This window comes from Artibeus jamaicensis, unplaced genomic scaffold (genome assembly GCF_021234435.1).
Source record: "Artibeus jamaicensis isolate MK-2021 breed Jamaican fruit bat unplaced genomic scaffold, CSHL_Jam_final contig_3174, whole genome shotgun sequence".
NCBI classification, from domain to species: Eukaryota; Metazoa; Chordata; class Mammalia; order Chiroptera; family Phyllostomidae; genus Artibeus; species Artibeus jamaicensis.
The window spans coordinates 2289902-2308228 of record NW_026521738.1 but is presented as its reverse complement, the minus strand read 5'-3'; the positions used below and the strand labels follow the sequence as shown (position 1 = coordinate 2308228).

General features: G+C 38.0%; 1 protein-coding gene across 2 annotated transcripts in view; it reads right to left on the bottom strand.

The window, feature by feature from the left end:
- Positions 1-2957: 2957 nt before the first annotated feature.
- Positions 2958-18327, bottom strand: part of GMCL1 (germ cell-less 1, spermatogenesis associated) — a 52054-nt gene continuing 36684 nt past the window's right edge. The window contains exons 10-13 of one of the 2 annotated variants that reach the window (XM_037127265.2): positions 16992-17067; positions 14896-15041; positions 12944-13031; positions 2958-4916 (exon numbers count right to left, since the gene is read on the bottom strand). In XM_037127265.2, the coding sequence (XP_036983160.2) occupies positions 4788-4916; positions 12944-13031; positions 14896-15041; positions 16992-17067 (439 nt within the window). In that variant the 3' untranslated portion in view covers positions 2958-4787. The remainder of the gene's footprint in view (positions 4917-12943; positions 13032-14895; positions 15042-16991; positions 17068-18327) is intronic. The other variant, XM_037127263.2, reaches the window with a different exon arrangement.

The following is an 18327-nucleotide window of genomic DNA, read 5'->3' as shown; positions in this document are numbered from 1 at the left end:
TGATAAAGCATGTAAGATAAATTTTTGGTAAGAATATACATTCAGATTGTTAGGTAGGATAAATAGCAAACCAGGGCAGGAAGGAGGAGACATGTCTCACCCACTAACTCAGCAGTCCAGAGCCTGGTCCCATGATATTGCCCAGTGTTCCATCATCACAAGAAACAACATGCTAGCACAGGAGGAGGGGAGCCCTTGAAACTCTCTGTGTATTGTTTCCTTTATCTGGGAAAGAAAGCCTTTGAAACTGTGCTCATCCCAAGGCTTGGAAGGTGGGAGAGGGTTCACAGCACTCAAAGAAGCAGCCCATGAAACAAGTTTGGTTAATTGCCTGCCTCTGGTTACAGAGTCCCTAATGGTTACAAAAAGAGCCCATAAATAACTTTGGGTAACTGCCTCAACTTTAATTAACTACCTCCTGTCACCTATCTGTTTTACGACAAGATGATCAAACTGTGGTCTGGAGCAAGGTAAGGGTTCCAGCTAACATAACAGACCTCCACACATACCTACATTTGGGTAGTCATGTACCCCTGGAGGGAGGCTGGCACCACCTTTACCTGCCAATCAATATGTAACTTCACCCCCATCCTGCCAATTATATAAGTCCTCAGGACAAAGGATCTGATGCTTTTGCCACTGCTGCTTTTTGCTGCCCTTACCTTGAACCTATGCCTTTCAATCCCCACCTTGGCAAGGCCCATTCTTTTCCAGAAGAGAGTATTACTAATAAACCCCCCTTATATACTGATAGACATGCCAATCTGTAATTCTTTATTGCATCAGCAAGAACTGAGTTTCTCCCATAACAAGATCAGGACGTGCTAGTTTCAGGTGCCATTTTGAACACCCAAGAGATGCCAACTAGATGTGTATCTGGAAACTCAGAAGATTTAGGTTGGAACTACAAAAAAAGTGATCATTGGAATACAGATGTTCCTTTGAAGCCCTAAGAGTACGTGGAATCACTCACCTGGTGCAAGCTCAGGAAAGAAAATGGCCTGGAGAGAGCCAGAGGAAGAACCCCACAGAAGACTAAGGAATGGCCAGAAAAACAGAAGGAAAACTGGGGGAGTATGATATCAAAGAAGTTTAAAAGAAGGCTGCTTTTTTAAAGGAGAAAACAAAGTGGTTACTTTTAAATGTTCATTAAAAGGAGTGAAAAAAAAATCCCAAACACATGAAACCTATAGGATTTAGCTACTATTTGTTGACTAGGAAAGTTTTAGTGAAGTTGAGTTGTGAATGGCTTTTGAAGTGAAGAAAATCTGGAGAACCATCTGAAGAGTGATGAAGCAGGGAAAAATGTGGTAGTGGGTAGAGAGAGGTGAAGGTGTGACTGATGGTTTTTCAAAGATGGGAGAAACTTAAGCCCACTTAAATATTGGAGTGAATGAGTGAGTATAATAAAAAAAAAAAAAGAAAGAAAAAGTAAAGAGAAAGGGAAAAACCAAAGGATTAAGTTCTGCAAAGGGACATCCTGAGATCAACCTGTGCTAGGAAAAGAAATGGTGTCTCTACAATGGCTCCTCCCCTTTAAGATATGGGATAGAAATTGGGTTCTGCTAAGGGCTTTCCTTATTTACTGATCAAGCTGCCCTCTCAGGATATAGATTATCCAGCAGTGTATGTCTTCAGCATTGTATCTGGAAGAAAGCGCTCTACGTTTCCACTACATGGTTTGAAGTTTTCTCTTTCTAAAGGCTATTTAGATAGAATTTGAGTGGGGAGGGTGGGGTTAGGTCAACACCTGTGATCATACGTGCATATACATTTTTTCCAACCATTTTTAAAATTAAAGGCAAACTGTATTTAACCTTCTGTGATTCTCTGCAAATCTACTATCTCTAGCCTTGGTTACATTTTATTTTACATTTCTGGTCCTGTTTCATATAAAATCACCAGCCTTCACAGTAGTATCCTACTTCATCATTACATATGGATACCTACTGTTGGGTCAGTAGTATTCCCCCTAATTAAATGTAGTCTGATCACTTTTTAACAGTGATTGATGATGTTTGAGATTTCGCTTTTATACTCCTGTACCTCGGACCTTGGGAAGAGTTTCAGATTCTCTGGTTGGGGAAGGACCTGTACTATATGCCTTCTGTTTTTTAGTGCAGTCGAGCAATTAGATCCACATTGCTTGAAATTATGATTCAACATATCATTTTAGGTGCTTGACAAGTTATCATTTGCACCTCTGGTTCTGTTAACTTTTCTGTTCTTTACATGGGTTCATCTCTAGGGGAATGAAGCTTTTGACATAATTTCAATATTGACAGTCCAATATTCTAGACCAAATCTATTCGATAGAGCTTCCTTCAGTGATGAGAATATTCTATATCTGCACTGTCCAGTATGGTAGCCACTAGTTACATGTTGATTAACTAAGCACTTTGATGTGCTTATTGCAACTGAGGAAGTAAATTTAATTTTAATTAACTTAAATTTAGATAGCCACAGTGACTTTTTGGAGCCCTATTTTTTTGCATGTAATGTTGAAAATTGTTCATTAACAATAATAATATTATTCAAAAATTTCAAATCTGATAAAATGTGGACTGCTAAACACTCAGTAAAAAAATAGCTAGTGACTACCACTGTTCATTTAATTTTGGCTTGCTAAGTTTCGAGCCAAATACACACACACACATTTTCAAAGGTGAGGTGCATTCATATCCCTCTTTAATTATGTAGCACTAGACTCTAGAGCATTTTCTCTTAAGGAGTACCTCTTCTTTACTGACAGCCAAGCTAAAATAATTACTACTTGATGTTGTTTTCTAGCCCTAGCAGCTTAAGAAAAAGACTTGGCAAAAACTCTAAGACAAAAACTTTCATATATAATAGTTTATACGGGATGACAGCTGACACTATTAATGCTTTATTGCAAATATTCTTATTAAAAAGAGTAAAAAGTATGCAAACATTAAAGTATTTGGTAAGAAAACAAAAATAGATCTTTGATATCAATGTGAAGTACTAATTACCAATTTCTCAAATAAGAACACAACCTCCTTATTACTAAAGAAATTATTGTTTGTGAATGACACAAGCAATGAACCAATGGACAAGAACCATACATAATTCAAATTTGATCAGTTTATATAAGTGAATTAAGTAATTAATTCATTAATATATTCAAAACTATCTTTCCTCCCAAGATTTGAAAAAATTCAATTAGTAAAATACTTCAAGATTGATATTTACATGTTTTAATATATACAGGGTAAGGAACCTCTGATGCAGCAAGTAGGAAAAAACCAAAAGCATCTTGTGAGATAAAATTATAGCCAAATATAAAAATAAGAAATGTAGCCTCTTGATGCAGACAAACTATTGTATTAGAAACACTTAAAACTGCAGTTCTGGAGGACAGAGAAGAGGGAAGCATTTAAAATCTTTAACCAGGAGGATGAATTTTGAAAGGACAAAAGCAATTTATAAATCTATAGACATATTACTGGGAATAAAAATTATCAATAAATTCCCATAGTTAAATCTAATTGGAAAATATCTAACTTCAAAGAAAAAAGTTCTGGTTTCAACTATGTTTTTTTTTTTGTCTATTTCATAAAAGAGGTTATTCTTTTTCCAAATGGGTATTTATTATATGTACAGATACATAAAAGTGATTGCCATTTTTAAAAACATACTAAAAATATACATTAACCACAAAAAAGTATTCACTATGACTGGAAAGACAAGGAGCATGGCTATTTTCAAAATAACAATAAACACAAGAAGCCAACACACAAATCATGACAAGTGTACATCTAATTTTTGACAAAAATAAGTTCTATTTGTACATTAATGTTTTATTACCAGCTTCTATGACATCCTCTGACTTTATTTACAATTACTATGAAACTTCTATTAGCATGTGTAACTCAAAGGCACTCAATTCAGAGGTTATAAAGTCCTGAGCTTAAGTAGGAAATAGGATTCCCAACCAAAATTTGAACATAAATAATTCTAAAGATCAGACTATGAAATGTTTAGAGTGTAATGTTCGGTACATAAATAATCTTTGATATAATAATGAAGTTGTACAGCATGTCAAAGAAAAGAGCATGTAAGGCAAAGCAATATACTCTGAGTCACACTGATTTCTCCCATTCCAGTTCATCTGAAAGTCTGAAGCTGATTTATGTTGTTGTTGTTAAAAGTCTAAGAAAGCTAAATTAAAATAGCATACAAATGGGCAAGTTAAATAAAAAGTTTCTCAGCTTCGTCTCCAGAGCCATGAAAAAAGTATTTAATGACTAAAAACAACTACATATTGGAAGGATATTAGGAGGAATCATAAGGAGCAATTGAAAAAATTTAAATGACAACTTTAGATATATCAACTGAAAGATCATTAATAATTGGCCTTTCAGATTATTTCTTTAGTATTCTTTCAGAAAAATAAAAATAAATTTACAGATGGATAGCTGAGTACATTAACATTAGGTAGGGTCAAAGTTTAAGCTAAAAATTAACTCTATATTTGGTTGCAGAGAAATATGAATTACACCTATAGTGATTTTCTACTGATGCTAAATTAAGAGCATGAGCTGACATCTTTATAGCAGAAATGGATGGACAGATATCTTCTTGGCTTCAATTTTTTTTTAATGTATGTATAGAAATGCGATGAAGAATATTCTTCTGTATTACCTGTACAGTTCATAAGGCCTTTGTCATTGTTAGTCACCTTAGATGTGAACATCATAGGGCCATTAAGTTAAAGGTGGCTGAAAAAGTTTTCAAAGTGCTACTGTTGCCAATCAATAAGATCCTCAGTTTTCTGGATTTTCTGGATGACGATTATTTTCAGTTCTTTTTTCTGGTGATATATACAGGAAATTACAGCAGATATATAGAGGGAAGATCAGAAGCCTGCTGTCCAAATTCATCACTACTTGTTCCTATAAAAGAAATTTGTTGCTTTAATGATAAGTAGGTATAATATTAAAAACCAAGAAACCAACTAACATAAAACCAAAATTCCTGAACTGAATGAACTGAAGGAAATAGTATGGTAGATAAGGGCTTGCATCTGTAGTCTGAAAGCTACAGCTCACATCTCCAAACTCCCACCCACGAGCTGTGTGACCTGGGGCAAGTCACGGGCCTTGTCGACTGCAGCTTCCTCACTGTTCCATGAGGATGGTAAGAGTACCCACTTCACAGGATTACATGAGACCATGACAGAGGGCTCAGCAAAGCCAGCCGTATATAAAGTAACTCAATAATAGTAGCTGTTTTCATCACTGAAAAATTTCTATCAAGTACCTACATATTTTATGAACAGGTAAGAGTCCAGAAATATGTAGACTTCTCATTTGGCTTCAATTTGAGGGCCCTTAGGTATATGGCAAACAATTAGGATGAAGGTGGGGAGTCAACAGTCCTGGTTCCCATTCTTATCTAAGATTTCTCACTGTTTCTGATGCAGACATGTTAGCTGTATTTTGGAATATAAAGTACCATGTAAAATCAACTTCAAATTCAGAGAGTGCCTAGAAATTCCAAAGAGAAAGGAGTTGATAATATACCCGACAGCCAGAACTGCAACCAGCACTACAGAACTCTGTTTGGAACCCTTTATAGCACTTGGTGAACAAAATAAATCATTGGAGTAGAAGCAGCAGTACTGAAATGATAACTTGTAATTTTTTGACATCTGGATACATTCTCTGCAATGATATGCATCATTTTCACCTTCTTATATATATATATTTGAGAATATGTCACTAAACACTGTTTAAATCTAGAGTTTTAATTTTTTTACTGAAGTAGGTGCTTCTGGAATGTGTTTCTGGAATAAAGAGGGACTGAAACTGGAATATTTGCATGACTAACGTAGTCTCGCTTGGACATAGTTTCTGTATTGGGGGAGCAGCAAGATATAGGAGGCAGAGAATACAAAATACCTCCCTCCCTTGCATCCCCCCCAAGCAGGTGCAATTTCTCTATATTTTCAAAAACAGAAAAAGTGAGTAAGATGGGTAAGATGATTGGTCAGGTGAGGCAATCACCTGGGCTGGTGGTGCTAAGGGACAGCAGAGAGGAATGATGTCAAATTGCAGTTAGCCTTTGGTTGCCTGAATCACTGTGGCATGGTCAGAGTTTATAGCAATAACCCAAGTGAAGGCATATTTAAAAATATGCCTCCCCGCCTGAACTCTTGAATGTCTTACCAGATTACTTTTTTGCCCACCCACCCCTTAAACACCAGTGTTCCCTAGGTTTCCAACCTGTCACATCTCTACACACTTCCTGTAGGTTATCTCATCAAGTCATCATTTCTAGCCCAGGCATAGCCTGAAAACTCTAGTAGATCCAATGACCTACCCGCCTATCAAATTTTTTACCTTAATGCCTCCTCTTTTTAAATTTTATTTATTTATTTTAAAGATTTTATTTATTTATCTTTAGAGGGGAAGGGAAGGAGAGAGGAAGAGAAATATCAATGTATGGTTGCCTCTCATGTGTCCCCTGCCGGGAACTAGCCTGCAACCCAGGCATGTGCCCTGACTGGGAATCGAACCATGGTTATTTGGTTCCCAGGCCCGCACTCAATCCACTGAGCTACATTAGCCAGGGCCCTCCCCTTTTTTTAGAAAAGATTTTATTTGTTTTTAGAAAGAGGGGAAGGGAGGGAGAAACAGAGGGAGAGAAACATCCATGTGTGGTTGCCTTTCATGTGGCTGGGCAGCCAATGTGTGGATGCCCAACTGGGGAACTAGCCCACAATGCAGGCGTGTGCCATGACTGGGAATTGAACTGACAACCCTTTGGTTCACAGGCTGGCACTCAATCCACTGAGCCATACCAGCCAGGGCAATATCTATTTTTTAATATAGTTTATTGATTATGTCATTACAGTTGTCCCATTCCCCCCTTCATTCTCCTCCACCCTGCATACCCCCTCCTCCCACCCACATTCCCCCCCTTTAGTTCATGTCCATGTGTCATACTTATAAGTTCTTTAGATTCTATATTTCCCATACTATTCTTGCTCTCCCCCTATCTATTTTCTACCTACCATCTATGCTCCTTATTCTCTGTACCTTCCCCCCCCCCACTCCTCCCACTTCACTGTTGCTAACCCTCCATGTGATCTCCATTTCTGTGGTTCTGTTCCTGTTCTAACAAGTTGTTTCCTTAGTTTGTTTTTGTTTTAGGTGTGGCTGTTAGTAATTGTGAGTTTGCTGTCACTTTAGTATACATGTTTTTTATCTTCTTTTTCTTAGATAAATCACTTTAACATTTCATATAATAAGGGCTTGGTGATGATGAACTCCTTGAACTTCACCTTATCTGAGAAGCACTTTATCTGCCCTTCCATTCTAAATGAAAGCTTTGCTGGATAGAACAATCTGGGATGTAGGTCCTTGTCTTTCATGACTTGGAATACATCTTTCCAGCCCCTTCTTGCCTGTAAGGTCTCTTTCAAGAAATCAGCTGACAGTCTGATGGGAATTCCTTTGTAGGTGACTGTCCCCTTATCTCTTGCTGCTTCTAGGATTCTCTCCTTCATTTTAATCTTGGCTAATGTAATTATGATGTGCCTTGGTGTGTTCCTCCTTGGGTCCAACTTCTCTGAGCTTCCTGGATTTCCTGGAAGTCTATTTCCTTTGCCAGATTGGGGAAATTCTCCTTTATTATTTGTTCAGATAAATTTTCCACTTGTTGCTCTTCCTCTTCTTTTTCTGGTACCCCTATAATTCGGATGTTGGAACATTTAAAGGTGTCCTGGAGGTTCCTAAACCTCTCATTTTTTTGAATCCTTATTTCTTTATTTTCTGTTTGGTTGTTTCTTTCTTCCTTCCTTCTGGTCCACTCCATTGATTTGAGTCCCGGTTTCATTCCTGTCACTGTTGGTTCTCTGTACATTTTCCTTTATTTCAGTTAGTGTAGCCTTCATTTGTTCATCTAATTTGCAACCAAATTCAACCAATTCTGTGAGCATCCTGAACTGTGCATCTGATAGGTTGGCTATCTCTTTGTCACTTAGTTGTATTTTTTCTGGAGCTTTAATCTGTTCTTTTGTTTGGGCCTTTTTTTTTGGGGGGGGGGTCTTGACACGCCTGTTTTGTAGTGAGGGGCAGAGCCTTAGGTGTTCACTAGGGGCAGGGCAACCCAGTAGCTAGGTTGTGATGCAGTATGTAGGGGAGGGGTCCGAGAGGGAACAATGGCACTTGCTCCACTCTCTGCTGGATTTCAGTCACTTCCACTGCTTCCCCCGAGCAAACTGGGCCCTTCTGGTGCTGATTCCCAGGTGAGGAGTTTGCATGCATTCTAGAATCCTGTGGGTCTCTTCAACAAACTTTCCTGTGAGGCTGGGAGTTTCTCTTGGCACCTGAACCCCCACAGGTATTTTCAATTGGTATTTTGAGGCTTTATTTCCCCTCCCTGGGACCCTGGGTTGTGCGGTTCATCCTGTTCCCCAGTTTCTTCTGGTTTATCTGCACAAGAATGTAAGACCGCCTGGTCCGCCAGCCACCTTGTGCGCTGTGCCCCTCCACAATCTGACACCTCGCTGGGTCTGCCTGCTGCTACCTTGTGCGCCAGGGCAATATCTTTAAACTAAATATACCTAAACTGAATTCATCATCCCTTCATCCTCACTTTAAGTTAAATTCATTTTCATTTCCATAATTCAAATCTCAGGAAAACCTACTACTATAAATCAAGTTGCGCAAGTCAGAAAACCAGGATTACTTTTGACCATTTCCTTTCTTACCCTCACACACAATTAGGAACCATATTCACTCAACTGCACTGCTTTGTTTCTAGAAACCATCACTACTTCTTCATTGCCGCTGCTAACTTCCATAAGTTAAGGTTCTCACCGTTTACCTGGATTATAGCAATACCTGCTAAACTGTCTTCCTGCCATTATCATATCTCTAATCCTTCTTACACAGGCCGAGAGGTCCTTCTTAATGCAGATTTAGTTAGCAGAGTCTTAGATGGATAGTTATAAAATATGCAAAAAAATCATTAGCTTTCCTACATGTCATCAAAAACTGTTAGAAAAAAAGATTCATTTCATATTAGCAATGAAAATATAAATACTTAGCATTATACTGCCAGGAAATATACAGGGTAAATATGGGGGGACAAATGATAAATTTTAGAGAGCTAAGAGAAAACTAAATAAATGTAGAAAAAAACCATATTCTAGAAAGGAAGGTATCCATTTCCCCCAAATTACTGTATATATTTAACAAATATAAATCTAAGTCCTCATGTAACAGTGGAAAATTTTAATGGTGGGAAATTATAACCCACCCACCATTCTTCTGACATTGTTTGCAAGTGTCAGCTCTAATATGTGTCTTATACTGGAACAGCATGTTTGTATATGAATCCTAGGAACTAACTTTGAAAGATAGAGACTCCAAACTTCAAGCATCTCAGCTCCAGAAAATTTGCTGACCTTCAGCCATGACACCAGGACGACATGAAGCTGGGATGATGTGAAGCCAGGATGACTATACCAGGATGATGCACACCAGACCGTCACTTGCCATACTGGAATGGGCTGTGCTTGTAAGCACAGAGAGAACTTTGCAACCCCCTACACCTTCATCTCTTTGTTCTGTTCCCCTCTCTGTTCTTATAAAAAAATCTGTGCCTCCAATGAGAGGTAGAAATGGGCTTTGTGACATAAGTCCCCCATCTTCCACAAAATGGGCTTTAAGACATGAATACCCCATCTTCCAAATGGCTAGCATCTGCAAATAAACCACTTTCCTTCACATCAGCACCTGCCTCTCGAGTACTCGAGTACTGGCTTTCATATCGGTGGGCAGCCAGACCTCCGTTCAGTTACACTCAGGAATTTTTGAGAGGAAACATGACAAAAATGATTCTTTACCCCAAACAGAATAATCGTGCACAAAGAACCCAGACATTTTTGAAAAGAGAACAATGAAAGTGGGTTTCATTACTAGGTGTTAAAATTAATTTTAAAGTTAGTCTAAAAACAATGTGTTGCTGTCTTCACAACAAAGAAGTCAATAAAACAAAGTTTAGAAATGAAGCCAAGTATATAAGGATGTAGTACATGATAAAAATGGCATTTAAAATATATTGATATATCTGATACACTTTAGATATATCATAAAAATACTCAAATGTAAAAAATTAAAGGAGTAGAAAAAGCACAGATGACTATTTATATAATCCTAATTATTAGGACTAAGTATCACACCAAATGAAGAAATCATTAAATAAGTAGATTGATAGGTTATTTCAAGAAGTTTGAGAGATAAGTGACAAAATGGGAAAATGATAGCATATCACAGATGTTATTAACTCTTAAAATACCAAAGCTGTTAAAAATTAACAAGAAAACAAATACCTTAATAAAAATATAAACATGAACAATATAAATTATTAATTTATACAGTATGTCCAATAAGCATACAAAAATACCAACTATACCAGTAACGAAGGGAATGAAAATTAAATATAATTTGTTTTCACTTCTCATACTGGGGACAGATTATGCAGGATGACAACACACTGATGCTCGGCATGCTCTCTTGCCGGAGGAAATGAACTCTTGATAGTGTTATTGGAAGGCAATTTGGTTACTAGGAAATATATACTATCTAACAAGAATTCTACTTCTTGGAATTGGTCATTTAAAAAATCAGAAAAATGTGGAAGACATAGCATATACACTTTTTATAATAGTGATAAACCCCCCAAACCCCAAAAAGCAAGGATTATTTAAATTATGGTATATCCAAAACAACATTATGCAGTAATAAAAATGATGTGTGGATACAGATTTATTGACAAGGAAAGCAATGCACAACAAAGTGGGAAAAATGCAGGTTACAAAATAATTAACAGTAAGATCTAATTTTGGTATCATCTCTAAGTGGAGTTTGTATGATTTTTATTTTCGCTTATATTTTCTAATTTTCCAAAGCAAACATCTATAACCTGTATGAAACATACATATAAAATCCCCCAAATAAAGCCCTTCCATAACTCTCTACAGATATCAGGAAAAAGTTCCAACTCTGTCCACAGCCCATCATGCCCTGGCTCTAGCCCTACTGGACTCTTCCAAACCACATTCAGTTCCTTGAATGACCCAGGTGCTCCCTTGCCTCATCATTTGACTCATCAGTTGGGTCTTCATTCAGATATCCATTCACTTGCCAACCTCCCCAGGAGAGGAGGTTTTCCCTGAGCTGTCTTCTGTTCTCCTACACCCCTAATAACCACACCTGTCCCCCGACCTCATAGTAAGGACTGGAGACTGCTCCCGGAGCTCATCTCTATCATGCTACTTAGCCCAAGATATATAATATAAACTTCTCTTTATTTCCTCTATTCCTAGCATAGAAAGTAACATGTGGTAGAGTCACAAATGTTTGCTGAATGAACAAATCAAGGAACGCTTGGAATACAACTACTGCCTTGACCTAGTCTTGCTTTTTAAGTCTCTTACTGCTTTGAGCCATGACAATATATATATATTTAAAGATTTTATTTATTTTTAGAGAGAGGGGAAGGGAAGGAGAAAGAGACGGAGAGAAAGATCAACATGTGGTTGCCTCTTACATGCCCCCTACCACCACTGGGGACCTGGCCCGAAACTCAGGCATGTGTCCTGACTGATATTAAACCAGTGACCCTAGTTCACAGCCCACGATCAATCCACTGAGCTACACCAGCCAGGGCTGACAATATTTTTTTAATGAAGTTCCATGTACAAGGTAAAGACAGTCATTTTCTATGCAGCTCCAGAGGGCAAAATAGAGAATTCCAATAGAGCCACATTTGAACTTTATTATACAGCTACCTCCCAGGTGGTGGAAAGTATTTTCCACCACCTGGGAGAGTCGACTCCATCACCAGAGCTCCTATGAGGGTTGGAGGACCCTCTGTCAGAATGCTGTCACGCAGAGCATGTAAAGCTGCTAGAACGATCACTTCCAGTGTTCCTTGTAATACTAAATTCTGATATTCCATGACAGTCTCTTTAGTTTGAGGAAAATTGCTAACTTCTAATAATTTATGTGAACTATAGGCTCTGAATCCTTTAATAAAAAAGCATGTGTTTTGGAATGATGGTTAGTTTTAACAGCAATAAACTTAAGCAGTATTTTAATGGCTCTCACTTTACTTTTAGAAAATGGTTTACTTTCTTATCATGACATTTGAAACTTTGACACGCAAGTGAAACATGAAGAAACAAATGGCTTTAGAGAATTTGGGAACATTACAGATGTCTGTTATTTTAGAAACCTATTGTGCAGAAACCAGCACTGGCTGGTGTGGCTCAGTGGATTGAGCACCGGCCTGTGAACCGAAAAATCACTGGTTTGATTCCCAGTCACATGCCTGGGTTGTGGGCCAGGTCCCCAGCATGTGAGAGCAAGAGGCAACCAATCAATGTATCCTCACGCACTGATGTTTTCCTCCCACTCTTTCTCCCTCCCTTCCCTTCTCTCGAAAGTAAATAAATACATAAAAAGAAACCTATTGTGCTAGAGGATAATGTTCTTTTAATACTCAGGAACTATATAGAAACCTACTGGATTGTCTTCAAGGTATCTGCTATCAATATATAAATAAATGTGCTTACGAACACAACGGATGAAGCAATTAAGATTCATAACTTTTTGAAGCTAATATTTAGGATAAACGATTACTGCCCTATCAAAGCCTTTCCCTGCCCCTCAAACTCGAACTGAGTGGGGGGTTTTGGTCTCAGTCAGACATCTAGCAGAATGTGGTAAACTGTGCAGAAGTAAACATGGTACTTCCATCTTTACCTTCCAAAAAACTGTCAAACCAACCTTAAATCAAATGTTATTTGTTATTAATTCTACTTAATAATATTAATTCTAATTAAGATAAGGGGTTTCAAAAGACAAATACTATAATCAAACAACCTAAAAGCAGTCAAACATACCTGATCCTTTTCAAGTGTAAGTATTTGATAGCCAGTTGTTCTACTACATATTAGTTTCCCACTACTATCAAAAGAGGCCAGACGTAATCTACAATAAAAAAAACAAATACAAAATAAACATACAAATTTTTAAACCACCAATTAATTTAAATAAGCCTTCTCTCACTTTAATGTTTAATTTTGTCTTCCATATTCTCTAAGTCTTTTATGTTTGATAATACTTTTAAAGTCTTTTCAAACTATAAACTGATTCCATTTAGATTTACAAGCTTGTGCTATTACATATATCTTAGCTATAAAAATAACTTATAAGTACCTTTTTATTGTAGTATATACATAAAATTCACCATTTTAATCACCTTTAAGTTTACAGTTGGCATTGAATACAATTTCTGTAATTATCACCACCATCTCCCAAACTTTTTCATTCGTCCCACCGGAAATTCTGTACTTGGTAAACACGAATTCCCCACATCCCCTTACCTCAGCTCCTGATAACCACTATCCTACTTTCTGTCTCTATAAACTTGTCTACCCTAGACCCCTTGTGTACGTGGAATAATACAGTATTTATTCCTTTGTGACTGGCTTATTTCACTTAGCAAAATGTCCTCAAGGTAGCATGTGTCAGGATTTCCTTCCATTTTAAGGCTGAATGATATTCCATTGTATGGACATGCCACATTTTATCTGTTCATCTATCAATGGACACTGGGTTGCTTCTAGCTTTTGGCTATTGTGAATAATGCTATAATGAGTATACAAATCTCTGTTCAAGTCTCTGCTTTTAACTATTTTGTGTAAATACCCAGAAGAACTGCTGGATCTCATGGTAATTGTTTAATTTTTGAGGAAATGCCATACCAATTTCCACAAAGGATGCACCACTTTACATTCCCACCAGCAATGTGCAAGGGTCCAGTCTCTCTACATCCTCAGCACCACTGCTTTGTTTTCAACAACAGCCATCCTAATGGGTGTGAGGCAGTATCTCCTTGTGGATTTGATTTGCATTTCCCTGATTAGTGGTTCTGAGCATCTTTTCATGAGCTTATCGACCATGTCTGTCTCCTATGGAGAAATGTTTATTTTAGTAAGTCATTTGCCCATTTTTAAATCTGGTTATTTGTTTGCTTTTTTGGTTGTGAAATTTTAGGACTTTTTAAAATATATTCTGGATATTAACTCCTTATCAGATGCATGGTTAGCAAATATATTCTCTTGTTCTGTGGGCTGTGTTTTCACTCTGTTGATAATGCCCTTTGGTGCAGTTTTTAATTCTGATGAAGTCCAATCAACCTTTTTCTTTTGCTGTTTGTGCTGTGATGTCGCATTGTAGAAATCACGGGCAAATCCAATGTCAATGAGCTTTTCCCCAGTATTTTCTTCTATGAGTTATTTTATAGTTTTAGCTCTCATGTTTAGGTCTTTGCTCCATTTTGCGTTAATTTTTGTATATGGGTATATGGTAAGTACAAACATGGGACTTTAAGAAAAATTTGTTCATTAAGCTATTTTCTAATTTGTCAGCATCCTCTCCAGAAAAATATTGCCAGCTCAACTCTCAGGTAAAGTTGGACATATTAAATCTTATAGAATGTGAAGGATAATACCAGGCTTGTTTCTGTGGAAACATACCTTGCTGTGTTTCCAGTTTGGACCTTTCATTGGACAGAAATAGCAGCAAGGCAGCAGCTTCAGCTTCAAGCCATGTATCAATCCTGTATCATTTGTATTAGAGTCTATTTTTTCTCCCTGATACACTAGATCTAGATTGTATGATTTTCATTATTAATATATTATAGGAATGGGGCCTTATTATTTTCTTGCACATTCATATATATTTTAGTTTATCAAAGCTCTATCATTATTGATGTAAATTATCAATGTTTTATTTCATTTTTTAATGTTTCTTCAGGAATGAGGAACGGGGTGGGAAAATCTCAACCTACCTAAATGCTATGCTCCTTCGAGGCTGTAAACTGACAGATCCACTACATGGCTGATTCAGTGTATTGCGTTTGAAAATGATGTATCGATTGGTGTAAGTTACAAGCAGGTCAAAGCCGAAGTTAAAACCTGTCCACCGCCAGCAGTACTAAGAAATACAAAAGAGAAAGATTTACTTCAGTTTATCATGCTAGCAAATTGAAGTTAAAAATGTTTTTTCGCTCTCTGACTCATTCCAAATATTTCTCTCTCATGGGTCCATAATTTTTGTCAGTGCCTCTCCCTTAAGGTTTCCCACACAGAATATATCTGTAAATATACATAGAGGTTTACCATACAGATATAATATATATCAAAGGCAAAAAAGCAGCCTTTATGATCCCTGTTCCTTAAAGTACTTTCGTAATATCGCCTCTTCAGGATCTATTTAATTATATCTCCATGTTGTAATTCTACCATAAGTAATATGGCTTTTCACTGTAACTCTAAGTAGGTACAGTTTAGGGGACCAAGAGTCTAGATGGAGACAGTAAGAATCCATTAAATCTACCTTGCTTTAAAATACTCTAAAATACCTTAAGTAACCAACAGATACAAATGTGAGTAATTTTAAATACCATCATGAGATTCATATGTATGTTTATTCTAATGTTTAATAATGAATGAGAGACTATTAAGAAAGATGGTATGGTACAGTGAAGTACAGTTAGGGCTTCAAGTATCTGGTTGACACTCTGAACTACAACACTAATTCAACAGTTGACTGATGTATAGAGCACATATTATGTGCCAGGTACTGCTCTAGGTACTGAAGAAATAGCAGTAAATTAGGTTTCTTAGTAGGATGCATATTTTAATATGTTTATATGTTTGTGTGGAAGGAGTAAATAATACACATAGAATGAAAGGGAATAGAAGAGAAGGGAACAGAACAGAATGTCAGGAGGGAGAACCGCGTAGAGAAAGGGGGGTTGCTGGGTCAGACAGGTGGTAGGGAAAGTCGAGGGAGATGCTAGGTGAGCGGAGTCCTGAGTCAACTAAGAAGTAGATTAGGTAGCTATCTGGGGAAAGAGTGACTCACATAGAACAGCAAGTACAAAGCTGTGGAGGGAAAAACGTGCTTGGCATATAGGAGGAATAACAACAATGGCCATGTGGCTAGCACAACAGCTGAGGGGACAGAAACTGGAGATGAGTTCAAAAAGGCTATCAGGGGCCAGAAAATGCAGTGCCTAGTAGTCCACGATAAGGAAAAGTTTGGATTTCTTCTAAGAGTGGTATGAGGCAAAAGGAAATTTTGAAGGAAGGAACTGACATGATCTAACTTGCGTTTTAAGAAACATGACTTTGGCTGTTGTGTGGAAAGTGGAGTGCAGAGGAACAAAAGTAAAACCAGGGAGAGCAGTTATGAGGCTACCGCAACAGCCCAGGCAACAGAGAATGTTGGCTTGGAGTTGGGTGGTAGTGGTAGACATGTGAACAATGTACTTTGAAGGGAATCTCTTGCACACCTCCAGCTGGGGACCTGGCCTGCAGCCCAGACATGTGCCCTAACTGGGAATCCAACCAGCAACCTTTTGGTTCTCAGGCTGACGCTCAATACACTGAGCCACACCAACCAGGGCTAACCAGCTTTTTAAAAATTTAAATAGAAAATAGGATCTTTGGACACAGCAGCAGTATTGATTCATAACACTTTTGTTTCACTTATATACATTTATTGTTTGGTAATTCTTAATGTGGGTAGCAATTAAAGGGTTTGAATGACTCTGATTTAGGGTAGTTGTAAAACAGAATCGCTTTTAACACTATGTAATATTTCCCATGTAATTGCTTATTTATCTTAATTTCTGTATTGCTGAGGGATCCTCTTCTCTTCTCTTTTATCTGGACCCATAAAGTTCAACAGTGATGTAAGGCTGAATAATCAATTCCCACTGAATGTATAACTTCTTGTCCAGGAGATCATGCTACAGAAATTGTATCAAAAAACTCTTCTGGGGTATGACAGGTGTCATGATTATAACTGAAAGTGTATTTTGCACTAATAGTAGAACAGTTTTTATGAGAATTATTAAGAATCACAACCCATACTTACTTCACCATCTTTGGCAAGCTTTCTGCCACACCTCATGCTATTTGCCTCTAGTTCTTCTTTATTGATTTCTTGAGGCCTAGAAATATACATAGAGCATGAAATCTCATAGGAAATAGGCAACTAATAATTGTAAAAGAATTCTAAGTTAAAAAGAACAGGAAAACCTGATGCTAGATTTAAAACACAAACATTTTGTGGTGTAGATAAAATTAAGAATGCATTGATTAAATATAGTCCTCACTTTAGTAGCCCTTCAGGAGTGAGCAAATGTTCAATATCAGGGACAGAGTCCTTCATGAGGGACAGTATGCTTAGTTATATACTTCTAGGACAAGCAAACCACCTATTCTAGCTCAGTCCCTTAAGTAGATTCTATATTAAACTCAATAAGGGTACAGATGAGAAAAACCTTTAAAAAATGAAGAACATTCAACATTTAAAAACTAAATACAAAAAAGAAGAATGATTTATAAAGAATTTTATCGGACTTCCGCCAAGATGGAGGTTTAGGTGGATGTGCCGTGCCTCCTCACACAATCAAGTTTAGGGACAACTAAATATTAGCATCAGAAAACACAACCAGAACACGGAAAACTGAACTTTTCGGAAGTCCGCTAACAACAAATTCTTCAGCCCGACCGGTAAGGGGCGAAACCGGCGTCTGGTGAGGAGTTGCAAAGGAGGGCTCGGTCGGACCCGGGCGAGGAATCCAGACGCGCGAATCCAGATGCACGGGTTCCAAACCCAGGATTGGACCTAGTGAGCGACCGAGCAACCCACCGACCGGGTGAGCGACTGCAGAGGAGACAGTGGGGAGGCGGTGCAGCAAGTTGACTGCGGTTGCCTAATTGCCTGCGGTTGCCTAATTGCGCGCGAGCGAGGGAGTGGGCGGTTGGACCCGCCTCGGCGGCGATAGAGGGCGCCGCCATTTCCCCGCTCTGACCACGCCCCCACATACAGCGTCACAACCCAGCGACCTGGGAGTCCAAGGCGCAGTTTCTCACATTTAAAGGGCCAGAACAGACCAAAAATGTCGCAGGAAGACCTCAAAGCCCCAGAGATAAATCTAAGCGACGAAGAAATAGCAAAACTCTCAGACGCACAGTTTAAAACACTGGTCATCAGCTTCCTCACAGATCTGGTTGATTATAGCCACAAATTAGAGAAACATATGAAGGCTAAATTAAGGGAAATTAATGGAATTCCACAGGAAACCCATAGAGATGAAAAGGAAACTGGGACTCAAATCAATGGAGTGGACCAGAAGAAACCAAATAATGGCCAAACAGAAAAGAGTCAGGAAGCAAGAATTCAAAGAAATGAGGAGAGTCTTAGG